General features: G+C 44.8%; 1 protein-coding gene across 1 annotated transcript in view; it reads left to right on the forward strand.

Annotated features, from left to right (window-relative positions):
- Positions 1-21862, forward strand: part of LOC120875517 (neuronal acetylcholine receptor subunit alpha-7) — a 150443-nt gene that overhangs the window by 66921 nt on the left and 61660 nt on the right. The window contains exon 4 of the mRNA XM_040257376.1: positions 3273-3382. Coding sequence (XP_040113310.1) covers positions 3273-3382 — 110 coding nt within the window. The remainder of the gene's footprint in view (positions 1-3272; positions 3383-21862) is intronic.

Here is a 21862-nt window from a genome sequence, read left to right on the forward strand (position 1 = left end):
GGTTCATGCCTGTTTCCAGGTGCCTGCGTGTGGGAGCCGTGCCAGCTCCTGTCTATACACAGATTTTGCTCAGTACCTCTGCCCTCAAGGCTCTGTGATCCGAGTGGGCAATGAGTACTTTGGAGGATAGAACCCTACCCCCTGCTTGTTTATGGGCCCTTTTCCACATCCATTCTTAGGAAATCGTCATGAAAACCCAGGACAATGCTGCACTGAGGTTCCTGCTCCAACTCCTGACACTGAGCTGGCTTTTGTTCTCTCCACCTTTGGCTGAAGCTCAGTTGTTACAGCTCTCATGTCCTCTGGGATGTTGTGAAAGGGAGGATCCCTTTTCCTCTCAGAGTCATCATTTATCACACGCCTGCCAAGGGCATGTGACTTACTTGCTTCGACACTTGATCTCATTGCATCCTTATAGTGCCTGATCAGGTGCTACATACGAGCAAAATGCAGCTCAGAGAGGACGGTTTACCTACTGGAGCTGACATAGCTCTTCTCTGCTGGAGACTTAAGTACAAACCAACCTCTGTTTGATCCTAAAGCTCCCAGTGGCCCTCTGTTTCTGTTGAGAGGATGATAGAGACCAAACTTGGCTTTAGGCTAAGAGAGACCCCTAGAAGAGCAGCCCACCTTGTTGGGGTGCAGAATTTGCCTGTGCAGACAGATTAGTGGGGAAGAACCAACCACAGTAGAGCCTGGCAGTCACCCAGCTTGAAGTCAACTAAGTTCTGAGTCCTGACCCCACTCCAGGCCCCAGTTTTCTCTTGTAAATAGGAATAGTCATGCTGGCATCCCAGTGTTCTGGTGAGCATGGTACACATAGCAGACACTGAGCAAGCAGGCTGGCTGAGATACATGTCCCGGGGCACATGCGGCTAAGTAGGAGCATGGGTAGTAGAGATGGGAGGGGTGAGGAATTGCCAGGGAGGCTCCCTGCAGCTCAGACCTGGTACCCTTAAGAGAGGTTTGTGTTTGACCAACAAAGCGCTCCCTCTTCCCTGCTTCTCCTCCTCTTGCTGTGGCCATCCTATCAGCAGGCAGAGCAGATGGGCATCTATCTGCCACACCTACATTCCTGGGCAGTTCTGGGAGTCCTGGGGCCCTGAGCAGAGTAGTGGGGAAGATGAATACCAGACTCTGTGCTAATCAGCTGCCGACTCAGAGGAGCATCCAGATATGAGAACATGGTCAGGAAAGCACAGGTGTTGGACATAGAAGGGCTTATGCCCAGAACATGGGAGAGAAAAGAAGGGAGCACTGAGCAAAGGGGGTAGAGCTGGAGCCGCTGGAGCAAACACAGTGTGGCTGGTTACCCAGGCCTTCCTGCAAAACCACTTGCACGAGATTGGCTCTTTCTGGGTGCTGTGCTGTCCTGTCCTCCCCCAGCCACACACTTCTAATTTAGAAATATCGGCCAGGTGGGCCACCACCCTAAACGCCCCCAGTGATACTGCAACATGTTGTTTAGTTCGTGTCTTACTCTTCTGCAACCCCATGGACTGTAGCCTGCCAGGCTCCTATGTCCATGAGATCTCCCCAGGCAAGGCTCACCATTTCCTTCTCTAGGGGATCTTCCCAATCCAGGCGTCAAACCCACATCTCCTGCATTGCAGGTGGATTCTTTACCACTGAGTTACCAGGGATACTTCAACAATTTAAGTATCAATATATCCTCCTTTTCATGGTCCATGACTCTGAAATGCTGATCAGTTAGTTCAGTTCAGTCGTTCACTCTTGTCTGACTCTTTGCAACCCCATGGACTGCAGCACACCAGACTTTCCTGTCCATCACCAACTCCCAGAGCTTGCTCAAACTCGTGTCCATCAAGTTGGTGATGTCATTCAACCAGCTCATGTCCCCTTCTCCTGCCTTCAATCTTCCCCAGCATCAGGGTCTTTTCCAATGAGTCAATTCTTTGTACACAGTGGCCGAAGTATTGAAAGTAAAGAAATGTTGATACTTACCTGCATATTCCCTCTTCTCTGACTAACTGGGATGCTTGTCTGCCCTTTCCAGAGGATGGTGGCATCTCTGGGGCATGCCCTTTGACTGCTGTTGCCAGTTTCAGTAGCTCTAGACCCACAACCCCTTGGCAGCAATTCTCAAATCTCGGCAGCTCTGAACATGACAGGGTTTTTTGTTTGGTTGGTTTTTTTTATGACTTTACATCAAACTGATCAGGTCTAAAATCAAACAAATTGATATGCAATCGAGGCATTTACTTTCAGGATAAATATGCATGTTTTGCTGTAGAAATGATTAATTATGAGGAATTGCCCCTGGGCCAGCTTGGGGTGTTGCATCACATACGTTTTTAAATGTGAGAAATTTGCACTCAGAGCAGGTAGCTCCAGGGGGACTGAATACAAGATGGAGGCCTTTATGGCATCTGCTCTGATAATGCACACCTGTAGGAGCTGATAAGTCCAAACCTGGCAGCTTTGCAGTCCTGGCTGGGTGCTGCTGGTTGCCCAGCAGTGCAGGTGGGGTCCTACCTGAGCAGTCTTTATGAAGCCAGTGGACCTCAGGTAGCTCTGGGGTGCCTGGTCTGGGGGCAGAGAATTCTAGCAATGGACCTTCCTCTTACAAAGATCCCTCAAGAACCAATTTCAGGTTTAGCCCCAGAGAGACACACTCATGTTCACGTGCTTATAAATATTTCCTGAGTCTTGCTCTCTGCCCTTGTGTCCTGATTCAGTGTTTTAGTACCAATGCCCATGTTTGCATTTTTGAGCTGTGGTGTCAGAAGCAGTATTCCTCCCTGAAAATAATAATTCAAATCCAAATATAGGCCCTTAGACATTTCTAAGAGGTACCCCTGCAGCTGCATGAAGTTGTTTTATGGAAATAAATCTTTGACATTTTTCCAATCTAGTTCTTATTCTAACTGAAATAATGAATTTATTTGTCCAAAGTGTCCTAAAACTTTGAAAGTGAAACAGTTTTCATTTGGCTAGGGAAAAAAAATCCATCTGCTACAGGAGAGAAGGGCCTGGGGGCATGCAGTGGACTGGAATTAACTTTAATGCTACCCTCTGACTACGGTCGTGGTGACAGCAGGATCTTAAATGTGATTTTTATGCTATTCATGGTCATTTAGTAAGGGATTATTTAATTCCCAGTTTCCATATATTTTACAGATAGCAACTCAATTATGTAAATGAGTGTCTGGAACTCTTTTTGGTTTTGAACTTATCTAATAATCTCTCATAAGATATATTAGCAGGCAAGAAAGCAAAGTGCTGCTAATGCTGCCGTCTGTGTTTGTCAGACTTGGACAGATCACTATTTACAGTGGAATGCATCCGAGTATCCAGGCGTGAAGACGGTTCGTTTCCCAGACGGCCAGATCTGGAAGCCAGACATTCTCCTCTACAACAGGTAAGCTCAGTGGACAAAAGGGAAAGAAATGAGTTTGTTCTTGGATGTGTTTTAACAGTCAAGCATATTTGAGTACTTTATAGAAGTGCTGGGTATGTTATCTATAATTTGGGATTATGGATTCCCATGAGGCTTTGTGGGAAGCAGCTCTGTCCTGTGTCTGGCATTGTCTGTCCCAGCATACAGGCCTGCAGCATCCGACACGCTGCCCTCAATGGCTGTGTCCACAGGGCTGTGCATTACAGATTTGTAGGTACTTGTGTACACATTGGCACTGAGACATTTTTGCATGTAGTCATAAGTTTGCCTCTGAATGACAGCAGTTACAGTCATAGCAAGAGAAATTGCTGGTCAACAGGATACATGGCTGGAGTCCGCTGTCTGGACTCAGGTCCTCATTTAATGCTCTGCCATTGTGCACGGAGGGCACTGCGGGGCGGCTGAGCACAGGAGACTCATCTCTAGCCACACTTGGAAGCCTGTACCTGATGGGAGAAAGGCAGTCGTCATCTTCTAATAGTCCGTCTCCTGAGGTCAGGAAAGGAAGGATTTGTCAGTTAGCCAAGGCCATCTGATTTGTGGAGTAGAAGCCCAGAAAGTGGGTTTCTATCCAGGCAGATTAAATTTCTTGAAGTACCAAAATTTCTTGCTAAACTACATAGTAAACTAAGGGAACCCAGAGCCTCTCTTTCCAATAAGATACAGGATGTGATAACTGGCTTAATACTCACAAAAGCTATTTCCTAGTAACGGCTGCTGTCTCTGGTCCCACTTGGAAAAAAGGAATCCCAGCAGCTCTGCGACTCAGGAAAACAGTGCTGCCATCAGCTGCTCCCTGTGGGCACAGTCATCCTTCAGGACCAGCTGATGGGTTTGTCCTACAAGGACTGCTTCCAGAAGGCTGAGTGATTTTATGTCTCATATCCACTTTGAATTCTCTTTCTTTCTTCCTGGTATCACATTTCATTTGAATCCTTGGGCCTGTCTCTAGAAGATTACCTTTGCTGATTTGCCACCACCCTCCAGTACCTTCACTTAGTTCCAGCAGCCGAGTTTTGTACGGTGTCTCAGGTCAGAGAAAGCAGTCCCCTATTGAGTAGAAGCACATGAGTCCCCATGCCTGCTCCTTGGCTCCTCTGTTTCCTAGGGGCTCTATTAGTTGCCCAGAGCTGCCAGAAAAAAATAACCACTAACTGGGTGACTTAAACAACAGAAATTTACTTCCTCTTGGAGGCTGGAGGCCCCAGGTGTCTCAGGTCCGCAGAGTTGGTTTCTCCCGTGGCCTCTCTCCGTGGCTTGTGGATGGCCGTCTTCTCCTTTGTCCTTACATGCTCTCCCCGTGTGTGCGTGTCTTGAGTCCTCATCTTTGCTTGTGAAAACATTAGTCACGCTGGATTAGGGTTCACTCTGATGACTTCGTTTTACCTTGGTTTTACCTCATTAGAGATTCGATTTGATGCATGATACTGGATGCTTGGGGCTGTTGCACTGAGACGACCCAGAGAGATGGTATGGGGAGGCAGGAGAGAGGGGGGTTCAGGATGGGGAACACGTGTATACCTGTGGCGGATTCATGTTGATGTAGGGCAAAACCAATACAATATTATAAAGTAATTAACCTCCAATTAAAATAAATAAATTTATATTTAAAAAAAAAGATTCGGCTTCCAACTGCAGTTTCACTTGGAGATACTTGAGCGTGTGAATTAGTTAGGGGTTCAGCCTGTGACTTTCATGGGGAGACAGTTCAGTCTATAACAGCAATATTGCCGTTGACTGCTTAAGGACAAGGGTTTGGATGGACTAAGTGGGTGTAAATCTTAGCCATAATATTTACTATGTCTGTAAGTCTCAGATGCCTCCTTTGCCCAATAGGGTAAGTAAGTGCCAACCTCACAGTCTGGAAGAATGAACTGCAGATATACATAGCATGCTTGGTGTGGTACTCAGTAAAGAGTGAACAATCTGTAAAGGTAGTTGTGTGCTCAAAGGCATGGGGATGAGAATCTCAGCTTTAAGTAAGATGGTTTGACATTTTAAAAAGAAATGCCAATAATGTTTTTCACTGTTCCCAACACAGTTTTTTTCATCTGAAATAAAAAATAAATATGGTAGAATTTTTAACAATGAGGCTTTAAGTGATGGTTCTTATGATTTACTTTTAAGATCTTAAACCTCAGTAAATGTTTGGCGTTTCTGACATTCTAACTAATGAAGAGTTTCCAACAATTCTATACATACTTGAATTTCAAGGAACAAAGATGCAGCCATCTCTTTCCGACAGATGCCACCAGGGACCAGGCCCCCAGGAATAATCCATCCCCTTCTTCCTCTTATGTTTCCCCTGGAGCTCCAAATAACCATCTCCCCTCTTCTCCTTTTCATGTACCTGTTGACTGCCTGCACCAGCCTGTAGCACAGTGTCTGTAGAGAATGCCTCCTCTCCTGCATTAATTTTCTTCTGAGAAGTGAGATGTGGGGCTTTTTACCTAAAGTAACTGTTGACTGCATGGCTGGCATGTCCACATTAGCACAGTGTGGGGTAGGAAGGTTAAAAAGTTACCAAAGCCAGCTGTAGACATAGCACCAGTTATCTTTCACTGCTTAAGTGACCCTGAATTTAATGGCTTAAGAAAAAAAAAAAACAGTATGCCTTTTATTTCTCACCATGGGAGCTGGCCTGGCCCAGCTTGTCTGTTCTGTGAGATGTTGGCAGCAGGCAGTGGCTGGGGCTCAGATGAGCTTGTGTGGGGGGGTACACCCCTGGAGCTGGTGGTGGTGGTGATGGTGCTGTGGGTGGAGCTCAATCTGGGCTGTGCCTACACCACCTCAAGTGCCTCTTCCCCTCCTGAGCCTTTTCCACGTGGCCTGGTGAGTTCTGGAGAGGCATGAAGTGGGGGCTGCCTGGCCCTTAGGGACCCAGAGTAGGAATTCAGACCAGCCCTTCACCTGGCCCTGTTGGGCAAAGTAGGGAGGGGCCCAGAGAATGGAGGAGAAATCAGTCCCCTTCTCCAGGGCACCAGGGAGGGAGGCAGGGAGGTCAGAGAGAAGACTAGGGGAGTGGAAGGACCCAAGCAGGCATGCGCAGTAATGAAGGAGCGCTCAGTCCGGGGCGCCTGTGGGGCCCAGTGGACAGAGATGCAGGGTGACCCTGCTACCCCTGCCTCCGGGGCTCCCTCTGCTGCCAGTCCTCCTGCCCCAGGTGTGTGTGGGCACCACCACCCCAAACTCCGCTGCCTCCTCTTCCACCTACTGTTGGTCAGCTCAGGGATGTTCCCCGACTCCCATCATTTATCCTTGCCCCCCTTAGTGTGGGGCCCTCATCTTCTCTCACCCCCAGACCTCAACTGAACTACCCTCTGACTCCAGACACCTCTCTCTGTCGCATGCTCTCCTAGAAAGAGGTTCCTGTGCCCCACCGCCTGCAGGTGCTGCCCCCTCTTCATGGGCTCCTGGAAAGCACCTCACAACTGTGTGTACAGACAAGATGGAAGGAGCGTGGGGTACAGGCAAGAGGCGGAGGAGCCAAGGGGACGACCTGGGTGATGCTGGTGCTGCTAACGCCAACAAAGGAAGAAAGAGAAGGAGGAAAGTCACATTGGCAGCCTGGAAGATACGAGCCTAGGTATCTGAGTCTAGAAATGAACACAGAGAGTAGCAAAAACAGGCCTGAGTTTAGTGAGATCCTGACTTTCTGATATTCTGTTATGGGAGATTTTGAGAGACGTTGAGTTTAGTACTTTCCACCAGCCAAAGATTCTCAAATGTATTTCCTCAGTGAGCCCATGCGATGTTTCATTACATATGTGTGGTGAGGGTGGGGGCACTTCCTGAAGGAGGGGACTTGCCGCCCTTCTGTGTGAGCCATGGTTTGGAGAGGAGCATTGATTCATGTCAGGGGAAACATCACCAACATGTATATAACATTTCTCCTTCTATTCCAGCTCTATTTTGTAGTCCAGGTATGAGCCCCATGTGGTTTTTGAGATAGAATCCATTTTCTGTGCTTTGAAGAGGTTGGGTCCCTGCATCATTTCTGGGAGGGGCTGCTTTATTGTCCTGATGGATGGTGAACAAGTTTATTGCCCACCAGCTGGCTCGGTGGCTCTGAGTGGAGGATGGGGGCTAATAGCAGCATCCCTGCTAGATGACGAACCCAGTGGATTCTTGTTTGCTTCATTCTGCTTTAGTTTAAGCCTGCAGTTCAAGGATTTGTCTGAACACAGCCTTACTCAAAGTGAGTAGCGATTCTGGATGGCTTGTTACCATTTTCCTCCCTCCTTTTTGGCTTTTAATCTTCTGTGTGATTACATTTATTGATGTTCTAGAATAGGGGATACAAATCAATAAAATGGTTACCTCTGGGAGGAACAGAAGAAACGGGCATGAGGGAACTTTCTGAGATAATGGGGGTGTCTGTATCTTGACTTTATGGTGGTTATAGTTACATGAATATAATCTGCCTCAAAATTCAGTGAAAGCCACACACCAAAAATCTGTGTTTGCTACTTGTAAATTGTATATCAGTTTGAAAAGTGTAATAGGTTAAATGGCAGATGGTTCACAGTGAACTGAAAGACACAATAAGCTGTCGATACAGAGCGTAGCAAAGAGATGCACAAAGATGAAAAATAAGAGAAATGCTGTGACTTGCAGAATAGACTGAGATGTTCTTAAAGTGTTTAACTGGAGTCTAAGATAGAAATAATAGAGAAAATGAGGGAATAGCAATGTTTAAAGAAATAATGGCTGGGAATTTTCCAGAAATTATAAAAAAATACCAGTCATCAGATAAAGGAATCCCAACCGATCCTAATTGGGACAAATGGTATTTACTGTAGTTCCTGTCTTTGCAGGATAAATCACTCCAAAATTTAAAATAAGAATTGTTGTAACCTCTCCCAGTTGCTGTGCCTCAAGGATTTGGGGAGGGGTCCAGTAGGTGGTCTGGCTCCAGGTCTCATGAAGTTTCAGCCCAATATTGGCCTGGGGTTGCAGTCAACAGGGAGCCTGACTGGGGTGTCCAACCAGGTGACCCAGATGGCTGGCAAGTTGATGTTGGCCCTTAGGAGCCTTACTTCTTATACACATGGGCCTCTCTATGAGTTGAATGTCCTCATGGTGTGGTGATTGGCTTCCCTCAGATTGAGTCATGACCCAGGAAAAGCTACAATGCCTTTTGGGTAGAAAGAAAGGCCTAACTGGTATCAGCATCACTTTGCAGAGAAAAGTCTGAACCCCAGCAGCATCTCAGCCACCCCTGCTTTGTGCAGCCCTGGATGGCTACCTTAGCCTCTCTGGACTTCTCAGTTCTTGAGCTGTTTCATCAGAAAATCCTGTGACAGTAATGGAATCTTCATTGATGAATGTAATTTGCTGAGGTTTTTGTTGACTCTGTATTTTTAGGGCTGCATAGGGTGTCAACCATCTTTTTATAGGTTGTGCAAAACCACATTCACAGCTCCTGCCTGGCTCTGAGGCTGCAGGCCTCTGGCCCCAGCCCTCTTTCGGTCACATATTCCCCTGACCCTGTGGCTGATGGCAGAGCCTGGAGGGAGGGGAGGGTGGTACACAAAGGACACACCTGGGTGCAGTGTGATCTGACCCCCAGGGGTTTGCAGTTGTGGTGATCAGTAAGTCACCAGTGACATAGAATTGATTCTCTTCCCTAAGTGTCTTAGGGTCCCTTGGACATCAGCCCAAGACAAGGATTTGAGTGTGCGTAATCTGAGAGACTAAGTGGGACAGGGGCGGGAGGGAAAACAATACAGGATACTTTAAAAAGCTACTGCTGTGGGCAGTGGGGATGTCCAGGATGCCTATCTGCCAACTTCCTTCTGTGATAGATTGACAGCTGCTTCTAGGAATGTCATTCTGCTTGCCTGTCCCATGCATGAACAGGAGCCTTGGGCAGGGCTGCCATGCCAGTTCTTGCCTGGGCAGCTGTCAGGGCCTCAGACATGGGCAGGATGGCTGCCGGCATGGTCAACTCAGTGCAGGTGAGCTGGCCGCTGAAGTTCCAGTCATTTTCACCTTGGCCTGTTTGGAGATCCCATCCTGGCTCTTGAGGGGAGGGCAGCAGTGATTGAGTAATGGGGAAGCATCCTGGGACTCAGGCAAAGTGGAGGAGGCAGGTAGGTAGCAAAGATGATAGAGATGAGCAGGGACCTGCATCCCTGTGAGTGGTAGTTGCTCCCCTGGGTCAAATCATGGTATCATAACGGTCCATGTATGGAACGGGATCTTAGGAAGTGAATATCTTAGACTCAGTGCTGTCGCTGCCATTGGCTCCAGAAGGGGGTTCTGGAGTTGGTGCTCCCAGGCCCGTCATGCAGCTGTGGCTGGTCTGGGGGTGGGGGTCAGGGTGGAGGCATCATGTCTCATGATGGGGACAGGAATCTCCAGGTGAACAATGGTAACTTTTCAGCTTTGGATCTTAGAGAAAAAAGCTTTAGGGAATGCTGTGATAGCACCTCCATTATCAAATCTGACCTAATCTGGAGGGAGGCTGTTTGTAAATAACATGACGTGGCAAGAGGGCAAAGCGGTTTTTAGAAAGTGAGTGGAACCTGCCAACCTGTGTCCATCCAGACCTCCCCCTTCTCACCCCTGCTGCTGTTGATGTTTGTTTTTCATCTGTCTCTGCTCAACCAATATTTAATGAAGGCTTACATGCTGTTGTCACACACTGTTCTAGGATCTCAGGATACAGCAGCCATCAAGATGGACAAAACTCCCTGCCCTCTAGAGAAAGGGAGAGAGAGGGGGGAGAACATGCACCCAGTTTTGGGGGCTGTAAGAATTGGGGAGGGAGCCTTTCACATGCTGGAGCCAGATGTGGGCTGTGAGACTGGAGAGGGAGGCCATGGAAAAAATCAGAGCATCAGGGAGGTGAATGCTCTTGGCAGAAAGAACGGGCAGCTAGGCTTCAGGAAAGATGGTGAAAGGCTTTGAAATGCAAAACATCATTACCATCATAAAATAAAAGGGTGAAGGAGAGAAAGATAAGCAGGCATCTGTGGCATCTCCGTGTGAGGTCACCTGCAACTCCCAGGTTATCAGATGCTCTAGTGGTCAGTAGGCCATGATCCTTGAACCACCTTTCAACTTTGCAAGTTCTCGGACTGGTAGTGATGGAAATGATTCCAGTCCTTTGAGAAGCAAATGGATTCTGTCTAATAGACTGACTTCTCTGTGAATAGATGGGATTGGCGTTCCTGGTCGCCTGTGTTCATGTCTGCCCTTTGGATGCTCCTCAGAAGTGGATTTTCATGCCTTGCTGTTTCCCTCATTAATTAATGACTTAAAAAACGTCTTGTACACAAATATGTTAATTCTATATTTGTGTGTCATGATTTTATCTTTACAAGATGTGTCTTTTTTGGATTACCCTGAGGCAGGAACTTGTCATCTAGATCTGTCCTTGGAACAGAAGGGGCCAGATTGGTGGGCATGAGTCAGATGAGAGGATCAGAGATACAACGGGTGCTGCCCAAGTCTACCAGGTCTTTGCTTTTATTTTGAATGAGACAGGAGAGCCTCTGTAGGATTGCATTTCCATTTTTGCTCTCAGTAACGGTCAAAATTCAAATTCATATTCTTTCTCTGACTTGCTAGCAACTGATTTCCATCCCACGGTTATCTTGTTTGGAAGTTATTATCGCTTCTTTTCTGCTTGTACACTCCTCCCAGCTTATGGCAGTGGTTGTGTTTTATCTGTTTGTTCCTCCAGTATCTTGGTAAAATCAGGGGATGGAGGGCGCATGGATGTGCCTACTCACTCAGCCGCCGGGAGCCCAGAGACCCAGCTGCCTCATCCTGGTTTGGAGCCCAGCCTCTGCGCACAGCATGGACTGCACTTGCAGATCTCTAGTGCCCTAGCTTTGCTCCACTCTTTCTGCAAAGGGCTGAATGGCTCCAAAGTCTGCATTAGCATTCACATCTCAGGGCAAGAATGTATGTGTGCTTAGTTGCTCACTAGTATCCGACTCTTTGTGACCCCATGGACTGTAGCCCACCAGGCTCCTATGTTCATGAGGATTCTCCAGGCAAGATTACTGGAGTGGATTGCCATGCCCTTCTTCACGGGATCTCCACGGGATCTTCCCAACCCAGGGATCAAACCCAGGTCTCCCACATCACAGGCAGGTTTTTTTTTTTTTTTTTAACCATCTGAGCCACCAGGGAGGCCCAAGTGCAGGAAACCAGTGCACAAAGAAGTTCAGCCACTTGCCTGAGATCACCCAGCAGGACATGCCTGACTCCAGAGTACTTGCCTCTAGTTGTGCTTTAGAGCTCTTGTGTTTTATTTTTCCACAAGTTAGACAAATTGAAATCACTCCTCTCTCCCTCCCTCAGAATAGACTCCATTTTCAGACCTTCTCTGGCCATTCTGTCTCAGCTTCTCTTTCTGGAAGGAGTAAGCCTGGCTTCTCCCAGTTTCCAGAGCCACTGAGGGATTTTCAGACCATCACTTCTTTATGATCTTTCCTCATCATCGACAACCGACTTTTCCTTGAACAAATCCCTTGCTGGCCAGCTTGGAATGACAGAATGCAAGCTGCTGGGTGAGAGCTGGAGCAGAATTTCAGAGAGCCAGGCACTGCAGCCAGCAGAGTTTTCTAGGGACGGCTTTGCATCCAGGGTGGCGCTTTAATACTGTTTTCCTACCCGTGATGCCAGGCTGCCTCAGGAAGCCTTCTGCTCCCTGCACCCTGAGGGCTGTAAGACCCATCCAGCCCAAGAGACTGGCTTTGGCAGATGAGTTTATTGATCTTCCTGGCATCACACATGGAGCCAACGTGGCTGTAAAGGTCTGTGTAGTAAATACGTGAGACAGGAATTCGATGGGGAGTTTGGTCATCCTTCAAAGCCTCCTGCGGGAGTAGAAGGGCCAAGGTCAGCTCTCTGCCCTCTCCCCAGCCTGCTGTGGGGGTTCCTACAGGATTTCCACTGCCTACCCAGGCTACAGCTACAGTCCATGGGGTAACAAGAGTTGTACATGACTAAGCAGTTTAACACACACAAAAACCCACCCACACCCAGGCTATGCTCACTGGCTGCCCACACAGAGGAAGGAGAGCAGAGGAAGTTGTGATTGACAAGGACAGGACTTTGTAGGAGGGGGTGCTGGTTCTCTTCTGAAGCCCTCAGGACCTCAGGTGTGCAGGGGCCAGGTCAAGCTGAGTGTGTCCACAGCATGGCTTGAAATCTGGAGGAACCAGGCTGGGGGCAGGGCCTCCAGGCGGGTGTGTAGCTGATGCTGTCAGTTCTGCTCAGGGGCATCGTCTCAGGACACACCTTCACTGTCCTTGAGGCATTTGTAGTCAGTCACACATGGCTGTACCCTGGTGGGCTCTCCTGATCTGAATTCTGACTGCAGTGAAGTCTTGTGGAGTTACTCTCCCTCACTCACAATTAAAGAAACTGTTTCTGAAACACAGAACCAAGGCGTTGGTGTGTGTGAAACACAGGACAAACTCCCAAACCTTTGACTTTTGCAACACTTGACGACCTCACCATGGGTCTAAGACAAGGGCTCATCTTATAGAAAAGATCATCTTACAGAAAAGATAATGTGAGTCAGTGGTCTGGCATTTTAGAAAGCTCTGGAGGAGAGAGATGGTCATCTAGTGGGAGGGGGGAGAGGCTGTTTCTGGGAAGGGGCCAGATAGGACCCATCTGCTGGGGGCAGTCCTGGCACAGCTATTAACTGTATCCTTTTCACTTTTAAGAGTGGCCCAGCTTAGGTAATAATGTATGTGGTCCTCCCAGGACAAGTGGCTACAAGGAGACAACAGTTAGATGAAGGCTTGGAAGCCAACAGGACAAGACACCTCATGCAGAAACTAGATGAGGCCATGGCTAGGGGGGTCTTAGAGCAGACAGTGAGTGACAATCTTGGGAGGGAACAAATGTTGCAGGACCCCCAATGCATTGCTTTAAATTCAAGGAAGAGGGTAATGAACAGGATATTAGGCCAGGATGAAGTACAGTAGGTATTCAGATCCAGCCAGCCAGCCAGACTTCTCCAGGACTCTGCCCTTGACACCCTGTGCTGTCTCTGCCTCTGGGATGTGGTGGGCCTCAGAGAACTTAGTGTTTCTCAGCATCATGTCACATGGCAAATACAGTCTAACACTCAGGTTTCTCGCCTCTAGCCAATGAGCTTTGTCAAAGGGACCACGTTCTATTCATATGTTTTTTATTTTTATTTTTTTTTACCAAAAGTGAATGTGGCAAAAAGCACATGCTAAGTCACTTCAGTCGTGCCCGACTCTTAGCGACCCCATGAACTGCAGCCTACCAGGCTTCTCCGTCCATGGGATTTTCCAGGCAAGAGTACTGGAGTGGGCTGCCATCACCTTTTCCAAAAAAGCACACGGAAGGCAGCAAATTAGAGTGAGTGGATGCAGTATTGGGGGCCATGACCCTGGTGTAGTAGGGGATTGCTGGAGGCCTTAATGCTTGGCACTCACAGCTCTAGATGGAGAGATTCAGTCCCAGCACGAGTAATTCTGGCTTGTTTGGGGTAGCAGTGTGGCTTATGGGTCATAACCCATAGAGTTTATCATTCTCTTTTCTCCTTCACATTCCATACCAATCTATCATGAAGGAGTATCCAATTTAAACTGCTCCAGTTATCTTTTAGCATGATTTATAGTCTTTTATTGAAGATAACAGTGACATGGAACAATGGACTGGTTCCAAATTGGGAAAGGAGTACGTCAAGGCTGTATATTGTCACCCTGCTCATTTAAGTTACATGCAGAGTACATCATGTACAGTGCCGGCTGGTTGAATCACAAACCAGAATCAAGATTTCTAGTAAGAATATCAATAACCTCAGATATACAGATGATTCCACCCTAATGGCAGAAAGTGAAGAGGAACTAAAGAGAATCTTGATAAAGGTGAAAGAGGAGAGTAAAAAATCTGGCTTAAAACTCAGCATTCAAAAAACTAAGATCATGGCATCTGGGCCTTTCAGTTCAGTTCAGTCGCTCAGTCGTGTCCGACTCTGCGACCCCATGAATCGCAGCATGCCAGGCCTCCCTGTCCATCACCAACTCCTGGAGTTCACTCAGACTCACATCCATCGAGTCAGCGATGCCATCCAGCCATCTCATCCTCTGTCGTCCCCTTCTCCTCTTGTCCCCAATCCCTCCCAGCATCAGAATCTTTTCCAATGAGTCAACTCTTAGCATGAGGTGACCAAAGTACTGGAGTTTCAGCTTTAGCATCAGTCCTTCCAAAGAAATCCCAGGGCTGATCTCCTTCAGAATGGACTGGTTGGATCTCCTTGCAGTCCGAGGGACTCTCAAGAGTCTTTTCCAACACCACAGTTCATAAGCATCAATTCTTCAGCGCTCAGCTTTCTTCACAGTCCAATTCTCACATCCATACATGACCACAGGAAAAACCATAGCCTTGACTAGACAGACTTTGTTGGCAAAGTAATGTCTCTGCTTTTGAATATACTGTCTAGGTTAGTCATAACTTTTCTTCCAAGGAGTAAGCGTCTTTTAATTTCATGGTTGCAGTCACCATCTGCAGTGATTTTGGAGCCCAGAAAAATAAAGTCTGACACTGTTTCCACTGTTTCCCCATCTATTTCCCATGAAGTGATGGGACCAGATGCCATGATCTTCATTTTCTGAATGTTGAGCTTTAAGCCAACTTTTTCACTCTCCTCTTTCACTTTCACAAGAGGCTTTTGAATTCCTCTTCACTTTCTGCCATAAGGGTGGTGTCATCTGCATATCTGAGGTTATTGATATTTCTCCCAGCAATCTTGATTCCAGCTTGTGTTTCTTCCAGTCCAGCGTTTCTCATGATGTACTCTGCATAGAAGCTAAATAAGCAGGGTGACAATATACAGCCTTGACATACTCCTTTTCCTATTTGGAACCAGTCTGTTGTTCCATGTCCAGTTCTAACTGTTGCTTCCTGACTTGCATACAGATTTCTCCAAAGAGGCAGGTCAGGTGGTCTGGTATTCCCCTCTCTTTCAGAATTTTCCACAGTTTATTGTGATCCACACAGTCAAAGGCTTTGGCATAGTCAATAAAGCAGAAATAGATGTTTTTCTGGAACTCTCTTGCTTTTTCCATGATCCAGCGGATGTTGGCAATTTGATCTCTGGTTCCTCTGCCTTTTCTAAAACCAGCTTGAACATCTGGAAGTTCACAGTTCACGTATTGCTGAAGCCTGGCTTGGAGAATTTTAAGCATTACTTTACTAGCATGTGAGATGAGTGCAATTGTGCAGTAGTTTGAACATTCTTTGGCATTGCCTTTCTTTGGGATTGGAATGAAAACTGACCTTTTCCAGTCCTGTGGCCACTGCTGAGTTTTCCAAATTTCCTGGCATATTGAGTGCAGCACTTTCACAGCATCATCTTTCAGGATTTGAAATAGCTCAACTGGAATTCCATCCCCTCCACTAGCTTTGTTCGTAGTGATGCTTTCTAAGGCCCACTTGACTTCACATTCCAGGATGTCTGGTTCTAGATGAGTGATCACACCATCATGATTATCTGGGTCGTAAAGATCTTTTTTGTACAGTTCTTCTGTGTATTCTTGCCACCTCTTCTTAATATCTTCTGCTTCTGTTAGGTCCAGACCATTTCTGTCTTTTATCGAGCCCATCTTTGCATGAAATGTTCCCTTGGCATCTCTGATTTTCTTGAAGAGATCTCTAGTCTTTCCCATTCTGTTCTTTTCCTCTATTTCTTTGCACTGATCGCTGAGGAAGGCTTTCTTATCTCTTCTTGCTATTCTCTGGAACTCTGCATTCAGATGCTTATATCTTTCCTTTTCTCCTTTGCTTTTCGCCTCTCTTCTTTTCATAGCTATTTGTAAGGCCTCCCCAGACAGCCATTTTGCTTTTTTGCATTTCTTTTCCATGGGGATGGTCTTGATCCCTGTCTCCTGTACAATGTCACGAACCTCATTCCATAGTTCATCAGGCACTCTATCTATCAGATCTAGGCCCTTAAATCTATTTCTCACTTCCACTGGCCCTGTCACTTCATGGCAAATAAATAGGGAAAAAATGGAAACAGTAATAGATTGTTTTCTTAGGCTCCAAAATCACTGTGGATGGTGACTGCAGCCATGATATTAAAAGACAGTTGCTCTTTGGAAGGAAAGCTATGACAAACCTAGACAGCATATTAAAAAGCAGAGATACTACTTTGCTGACAGAAGTCTATATAGTCAAAGCTGCGGTTTTTCCAGTAGTCATGTATGGATGTGAGAGTTGGACCATAAAGAAGGCTGAGTGCTAAAGAATTGATGCTTTCAAATTGTGGTGCTAGAGAAGACTCTTGAGAGTCCCTTGGACTGCAAGAAGATCAAACCAGTTGATCCTAAAGGAAATCAACTCGTGACTATTCATTCAAAGGACTGATGCTAAAGCTGAAGCCCTGATACTTTGGCCACCTGATACGAAGACCTGGCTCATTGGGAAAGACTTTGATGCTGGGAAAGTCTGAGGGCAGGAGGAGAAGGGAGCAACAGAGGATTAGATGGTTGTATGCCATCACTGATTAAATGGACATGAGTTTGAGCAATCTCTGGGAGATAGTGAAGGACAGGGAAACCTGGCATGCTGCAATCTGTGGAGTTGCAAAGCGTCTGACATGACTTAGTGACTGAATAACAACAACCAAAGAGAAGTTATAAACAAGCCGAAAAATACACTAGAGGAGTTCACCACAGCAGACAACAAAAAAGAAACAACAACAACTAAGGAAGTTCAAGTTTGTAAAGACTCAAGTCATTTCAGTTCCGTCTGAAAGCATTACTCAAAGATATATTTCAGCAATATAAGAATAAACCAAGGAAGATTTCATGGCCTCCCCCAGGTAGCTGGGGAGGGTTGGGAAATTCTGGGAACAAAACTCCTCAGGTGGAGCTGGAGGCAGAGGGTGTCCTATGGTGCTGGCTTCATGGTCAGGAGTGGATCTCCAACTTGCTGAGCTGGGAAAGAAGAGGGAGAGAAAATCTTGGTTCAAATACTGACTGGAGTACCGTCCGAAATTGTTAACGAAGAACCTCTGAAAGACATAGTTCAGTTTAAATATTTGATAGTATTTTAATATGAATAATAGCAAGAGATTTGGTTGGTAAGAGATGGAGACGCAGAGCAGTAACAGTAGAAGTTTGCTTTGGGGCTTTTCTGGTCCATGAATGATACGCATACCTTAGTTAGATACACAAAGGCACAGCACTTTAAATAGTAGAAGTGAATCAATGTGTTAAATACCTGAGTAGCTAATGGAGGAAAATAAGTGGTAATAGCTTCCAAACCACTGGACACAAAATAAGGAATAAAAAATTGTCAGTGCACCTAATGCATGAATAGAAAAATAAGCAATATCAATAGTAAAAAGACAACTTACAGAAGAGCAGAAAGTAAAAAAATCTCTAATTAGAAAAATGTGAGTAGGTTTAAGTCCCATAACAATTCCCAAAACAAAATAGAGTCTCTAATTGGTTGAAAGCAAACAAACAAAAACCAACTTTATGATGTGTTCATAAGATAGATTTTAATCAAAATGATTGAACATAATGAAAATAAAGCCATCGAAGAAGGTGTATCTGTAAAATGCCACAGAAAGACAGCAGATTTAGCAGTTCAGGACCACACTGTTTTCTCAGTAAACTTGCCTTTAATCAATATAAAAGATACTCATTTTGTTTCTTTTCTTGTCCTTTGTCTTTAGTTTTTATTTGTTGAATAAAAATACTGCTAAATCTGATATCTTCCCAAGGCCAAAACAAAACATACACATTTATAAAAAAAGGAAATTCCAAACGAAAATCTAGTTTGGAAATATCTAAAAAGTGAATGAATGAAAGAACATATACGTAAATTGAACACCTGATGGTAGCAGGTGATTTTGTAGGGAAATAAAAATTACTGAAGTAATGCCTAAGAAGTATAAAATCAGAATAGACTTAAAATACATAAAATGGGAAAAGTTTGGAAAATATTTACATTTTAAAAGGTACATTTTTATATAGCATCAAGGAATAGATAAATATATGTTGAATAAATTATTCTGGAACATGGATTAAAAAATGGAAAATTTATAAAGCTAACACATATTAGGTAGCATGGTGAAGACATCTCAACAGAAGGGAACAGCTGACAGATCTTACATATAAATAAGAATGCAGATACCCTGATGAATTCCAGCAGCACGCTGAATGAAAAATACCACAGAATTTTTATCCCAGGTAGGCAAGGATGGATTAATTTGGTAGGTTTAGTAACAATTCATGTTAGTTTGTATCCATGTTGAAAAAACAGAAACGAATTAACAGTCAGAAAAACAATATTAAATTCAGCTCTGATTCTTCATGGAACACATTATAAGGCAAGACTAAAAGGAAATTTTAATGATTGGATAAACACAATCCACAGGAAAACTGCAGCAAACGTAAACTTGCAGTTGAGAAGTTAGATCCATGTCCAAGTCAAACAGAAGGCAAAGAATGCAGGTATCTCTTCTGTCAGCAGTCTGCTGGAGGGTGTAGCCAGAGCACCGACAAGAAAAAATGAAAAATAAGAGATCTAAATATAGCAGGAAGACACAAGGGCTGCCTGTTACTTCTAGTTGATTATTGGCTTAAAAATAGATTCTGCTGACGGACTTGGAGCTAGAGTTGAGTAAGGAAGATGAAATAATAGCTGCACATCACTGACTAACAGGGAAGCAAGATGGAAAACAGTGAGGAGGATAACTGTGAAATATTGAGGGGTAAATCTGGGACAACTGTACCAGCCCATGAGTGCTGAATTTAACAGTTCTGTCTCTGTTGAGATTATGTCTTTGCTTCCTTGTCTAACATGAGTATATAGTAAATCTATGAATTTCATCCATCTTTGCCTATCTGGGATTAAAAACTCACCAAAGCACATAAGAAAAGTGAATGTTAGTTGCTCTTTCGTGTCCGACTCTTTGTGACCCTGTGATTATATATAGCCCACCAGGCTCCTCTGTCCATGGGATTCTCCAGGCAAGAATACCAGAGTGGGTAGACATTCTCTTCTCTAGGGTATCTTCCCAACCCACAGAACGAAGTGGGGTCTCCTGCTTTGCAGGCAGACTCTTCAGCATCTGAGCTATCGCACCTAAAAGAGTATGTAAACAGAAGTACCATTGCTGCAGGGAAGTTCCAGGGCCAGGATTTAGAACCTAGAACCGCTCTGCCCCCATGCTAGCAATATCTGCAGTCCTCCTGCACCAGGTCAAAAGGTTCATGAGGAGACAGTCGGTGAGCTTTAAGAATTCCCAGGCTGCTCAGAGTTTTCTTTGGGGTAGTCCTCTGAGTCCTTGTAGCCATATAGGTACCCTTGATCCTCCTACTCATTTTGACTTTTCTAATTTGATTTTCTGACTTCTGCTCTGCCTAAGAAGCTCCTAAGTACTTGCTAGCAGTGGGGGCTTCATCTCTACCTCCCCACCCCTCCCACGGTAGGCTACAGCAGATGTGGAGTACAGCTCAAGAATATGCTACTAGTGGCCCGTGGACCAAACTTTGATAGACTTTGACCTGTGGGGCATGAATACCCAAGATATACTTGCATATCTTTAATTAGGTGGAAACTAGGAGGAATTTGGGGGGGGGTTGATATCAGGAATTTCAACCCTTACAATAACCTTAATTAAATTCTTGTCTCTCTCTCGCTGTCTAGAGAGAAAGAGAGAGAGAAACTGAATGATGAAGGATGCTTACATTATTGGTGGCCAAAGATGAAAGAACTAATGGGACTTGATTCTAACCATCTGAGTGCTTCTCCCTGGTACTTACCTGGGTATTGCTTTTCATTTTTCCAGGATGCTGTAGTTTCAGAGAACTTCAGTGAATTGTTACAGGATTCCTTATCCACTTTGTAATCAACAGGCAAGATGTGTTATGACTATAACAGAGTTCTTTTGATGTTCTTAGTAAGCAGAACACAGAATGGGCTCCATTTTATAGACTTCCAGTAAAGAAAGTGAAAGTGTTAGTCACTCAGTCACCCAACTCTTTGTGGACTGCAGCCCACCAGGCTCCTCTGTCCATAGGATTTTCCAGGCAAGGATACTGGAATGGGTTGCCATTCCTTCTCCAGAGGATCTTCCTGACCCAGGGATTGAACCCAGGTCTCCTGCACTGCAGGCAGATTCTTTAACTACTGACCTACGAGGGAAGCCCTAGACTTCCAGTGAGTGCCTCTAAAGACTTGTGGCAGGTGGCCACCAAACTTTGATAGAAGGCCATCCTCTGGCCTTCCAGAGGATGTTGTGATTTTCTTTTTGTCTTGGCTTTGTTGACCCTTTACCTCACCTAATGTAAAAAACAACTTCAGACTAAGGGCAAGTGAAAAAAAAAGTCTTCATGGTTCGACTAGTATCAATAGCCGTTACAAAGTCTAATTGCTTCATTTCCATCCCCCTCTTCCCTCAATAGTGGTATCATTTTATACATATATATATATATATATATATATACACACACACACACACACACACATACCCGAGAGTTGGGTATGGACAGGGAGGCCTGGCGTGATGCAATCCAAGGGGTCTCAAAGAGTCGGACACAACTGAGCGATTGAACTGAACTGAACTGATATATATATATAATTATGGCATTTCAGTAATATTATATAAATGAACTCTTAACCTTTTGAGAGTGGCTAAATAACATTCCATAGTATAGATGTACAACATGTGTTTAAATATCCATTCATTGAGGGACATTTGTGGTGTTTACAATTTTAGGCTATTGTAAATGTAGCTACTATGAACATTCATGTACAGGTTTTTATGTGAACATAACTTTTTATTTCTCTGGTATAAATTAGACAAGATTACAGTTGCTGAGTTGTATAATTCATAGCTGTTTAGTTTTATAAGAAACTATATATCCATTTCAGTAGGCCTGTACCATTTACATTCTCAGAAATACATGACTCAGCTATACCGCATCTTCACAAGGATTTGATGTTATCCTTATTTATTACTTTGGTCATTCTCATAGGAATGTAGTAATATTGTGGTTTTAGTTTGCATTTTCACAATGACTAATGATGGGAAGATGTTGAACATTTTCCTATGTATTTATTAGGTATGTGTATCCTCTTTAATCAAGTATCTGTTCATTTATTTTGCTTTTTTTCTAATTTGATCATTGCTGATTTTATTATTTATTTTTACTCTTGCATTTTAATAATTCTTTATATATTATATTCTAACTATGAGTCTGTTTGGATATCTGTTGAAAATACATTTTATCCTTCTGTAGCTTGTCAGGTTCTTAACTGGATTTTTCACAGAGTAACATTTTAAACATTTTTATTTAAATGAATCTCCTTGATGGGTTGTGTTTAGGTATCAGGTCTAAGAAATCTTAGCCTACCCCTGTGTCCTGAAGATTCTCTCCTGTTTCCTTCTGAGTTTTATAGTTAAGGATTACATAC

The sequence above is a fragment of the Oryx dammah genome, unplaced genomic scaffold (genome assembly GCF_014754425.2).
Source record: "Oryx dammah isolate SB20612 unplaced genomic scaffold, SCBI_Odam_1.1 HiC_scaffold_16, whole genome shotgun sequence".
Lineage (NCBI taxonomy): Eukaryota > Metazoa > Chordata > Mammalia > Artiodactyla > Bovidae > Oryx > Oryx dammah.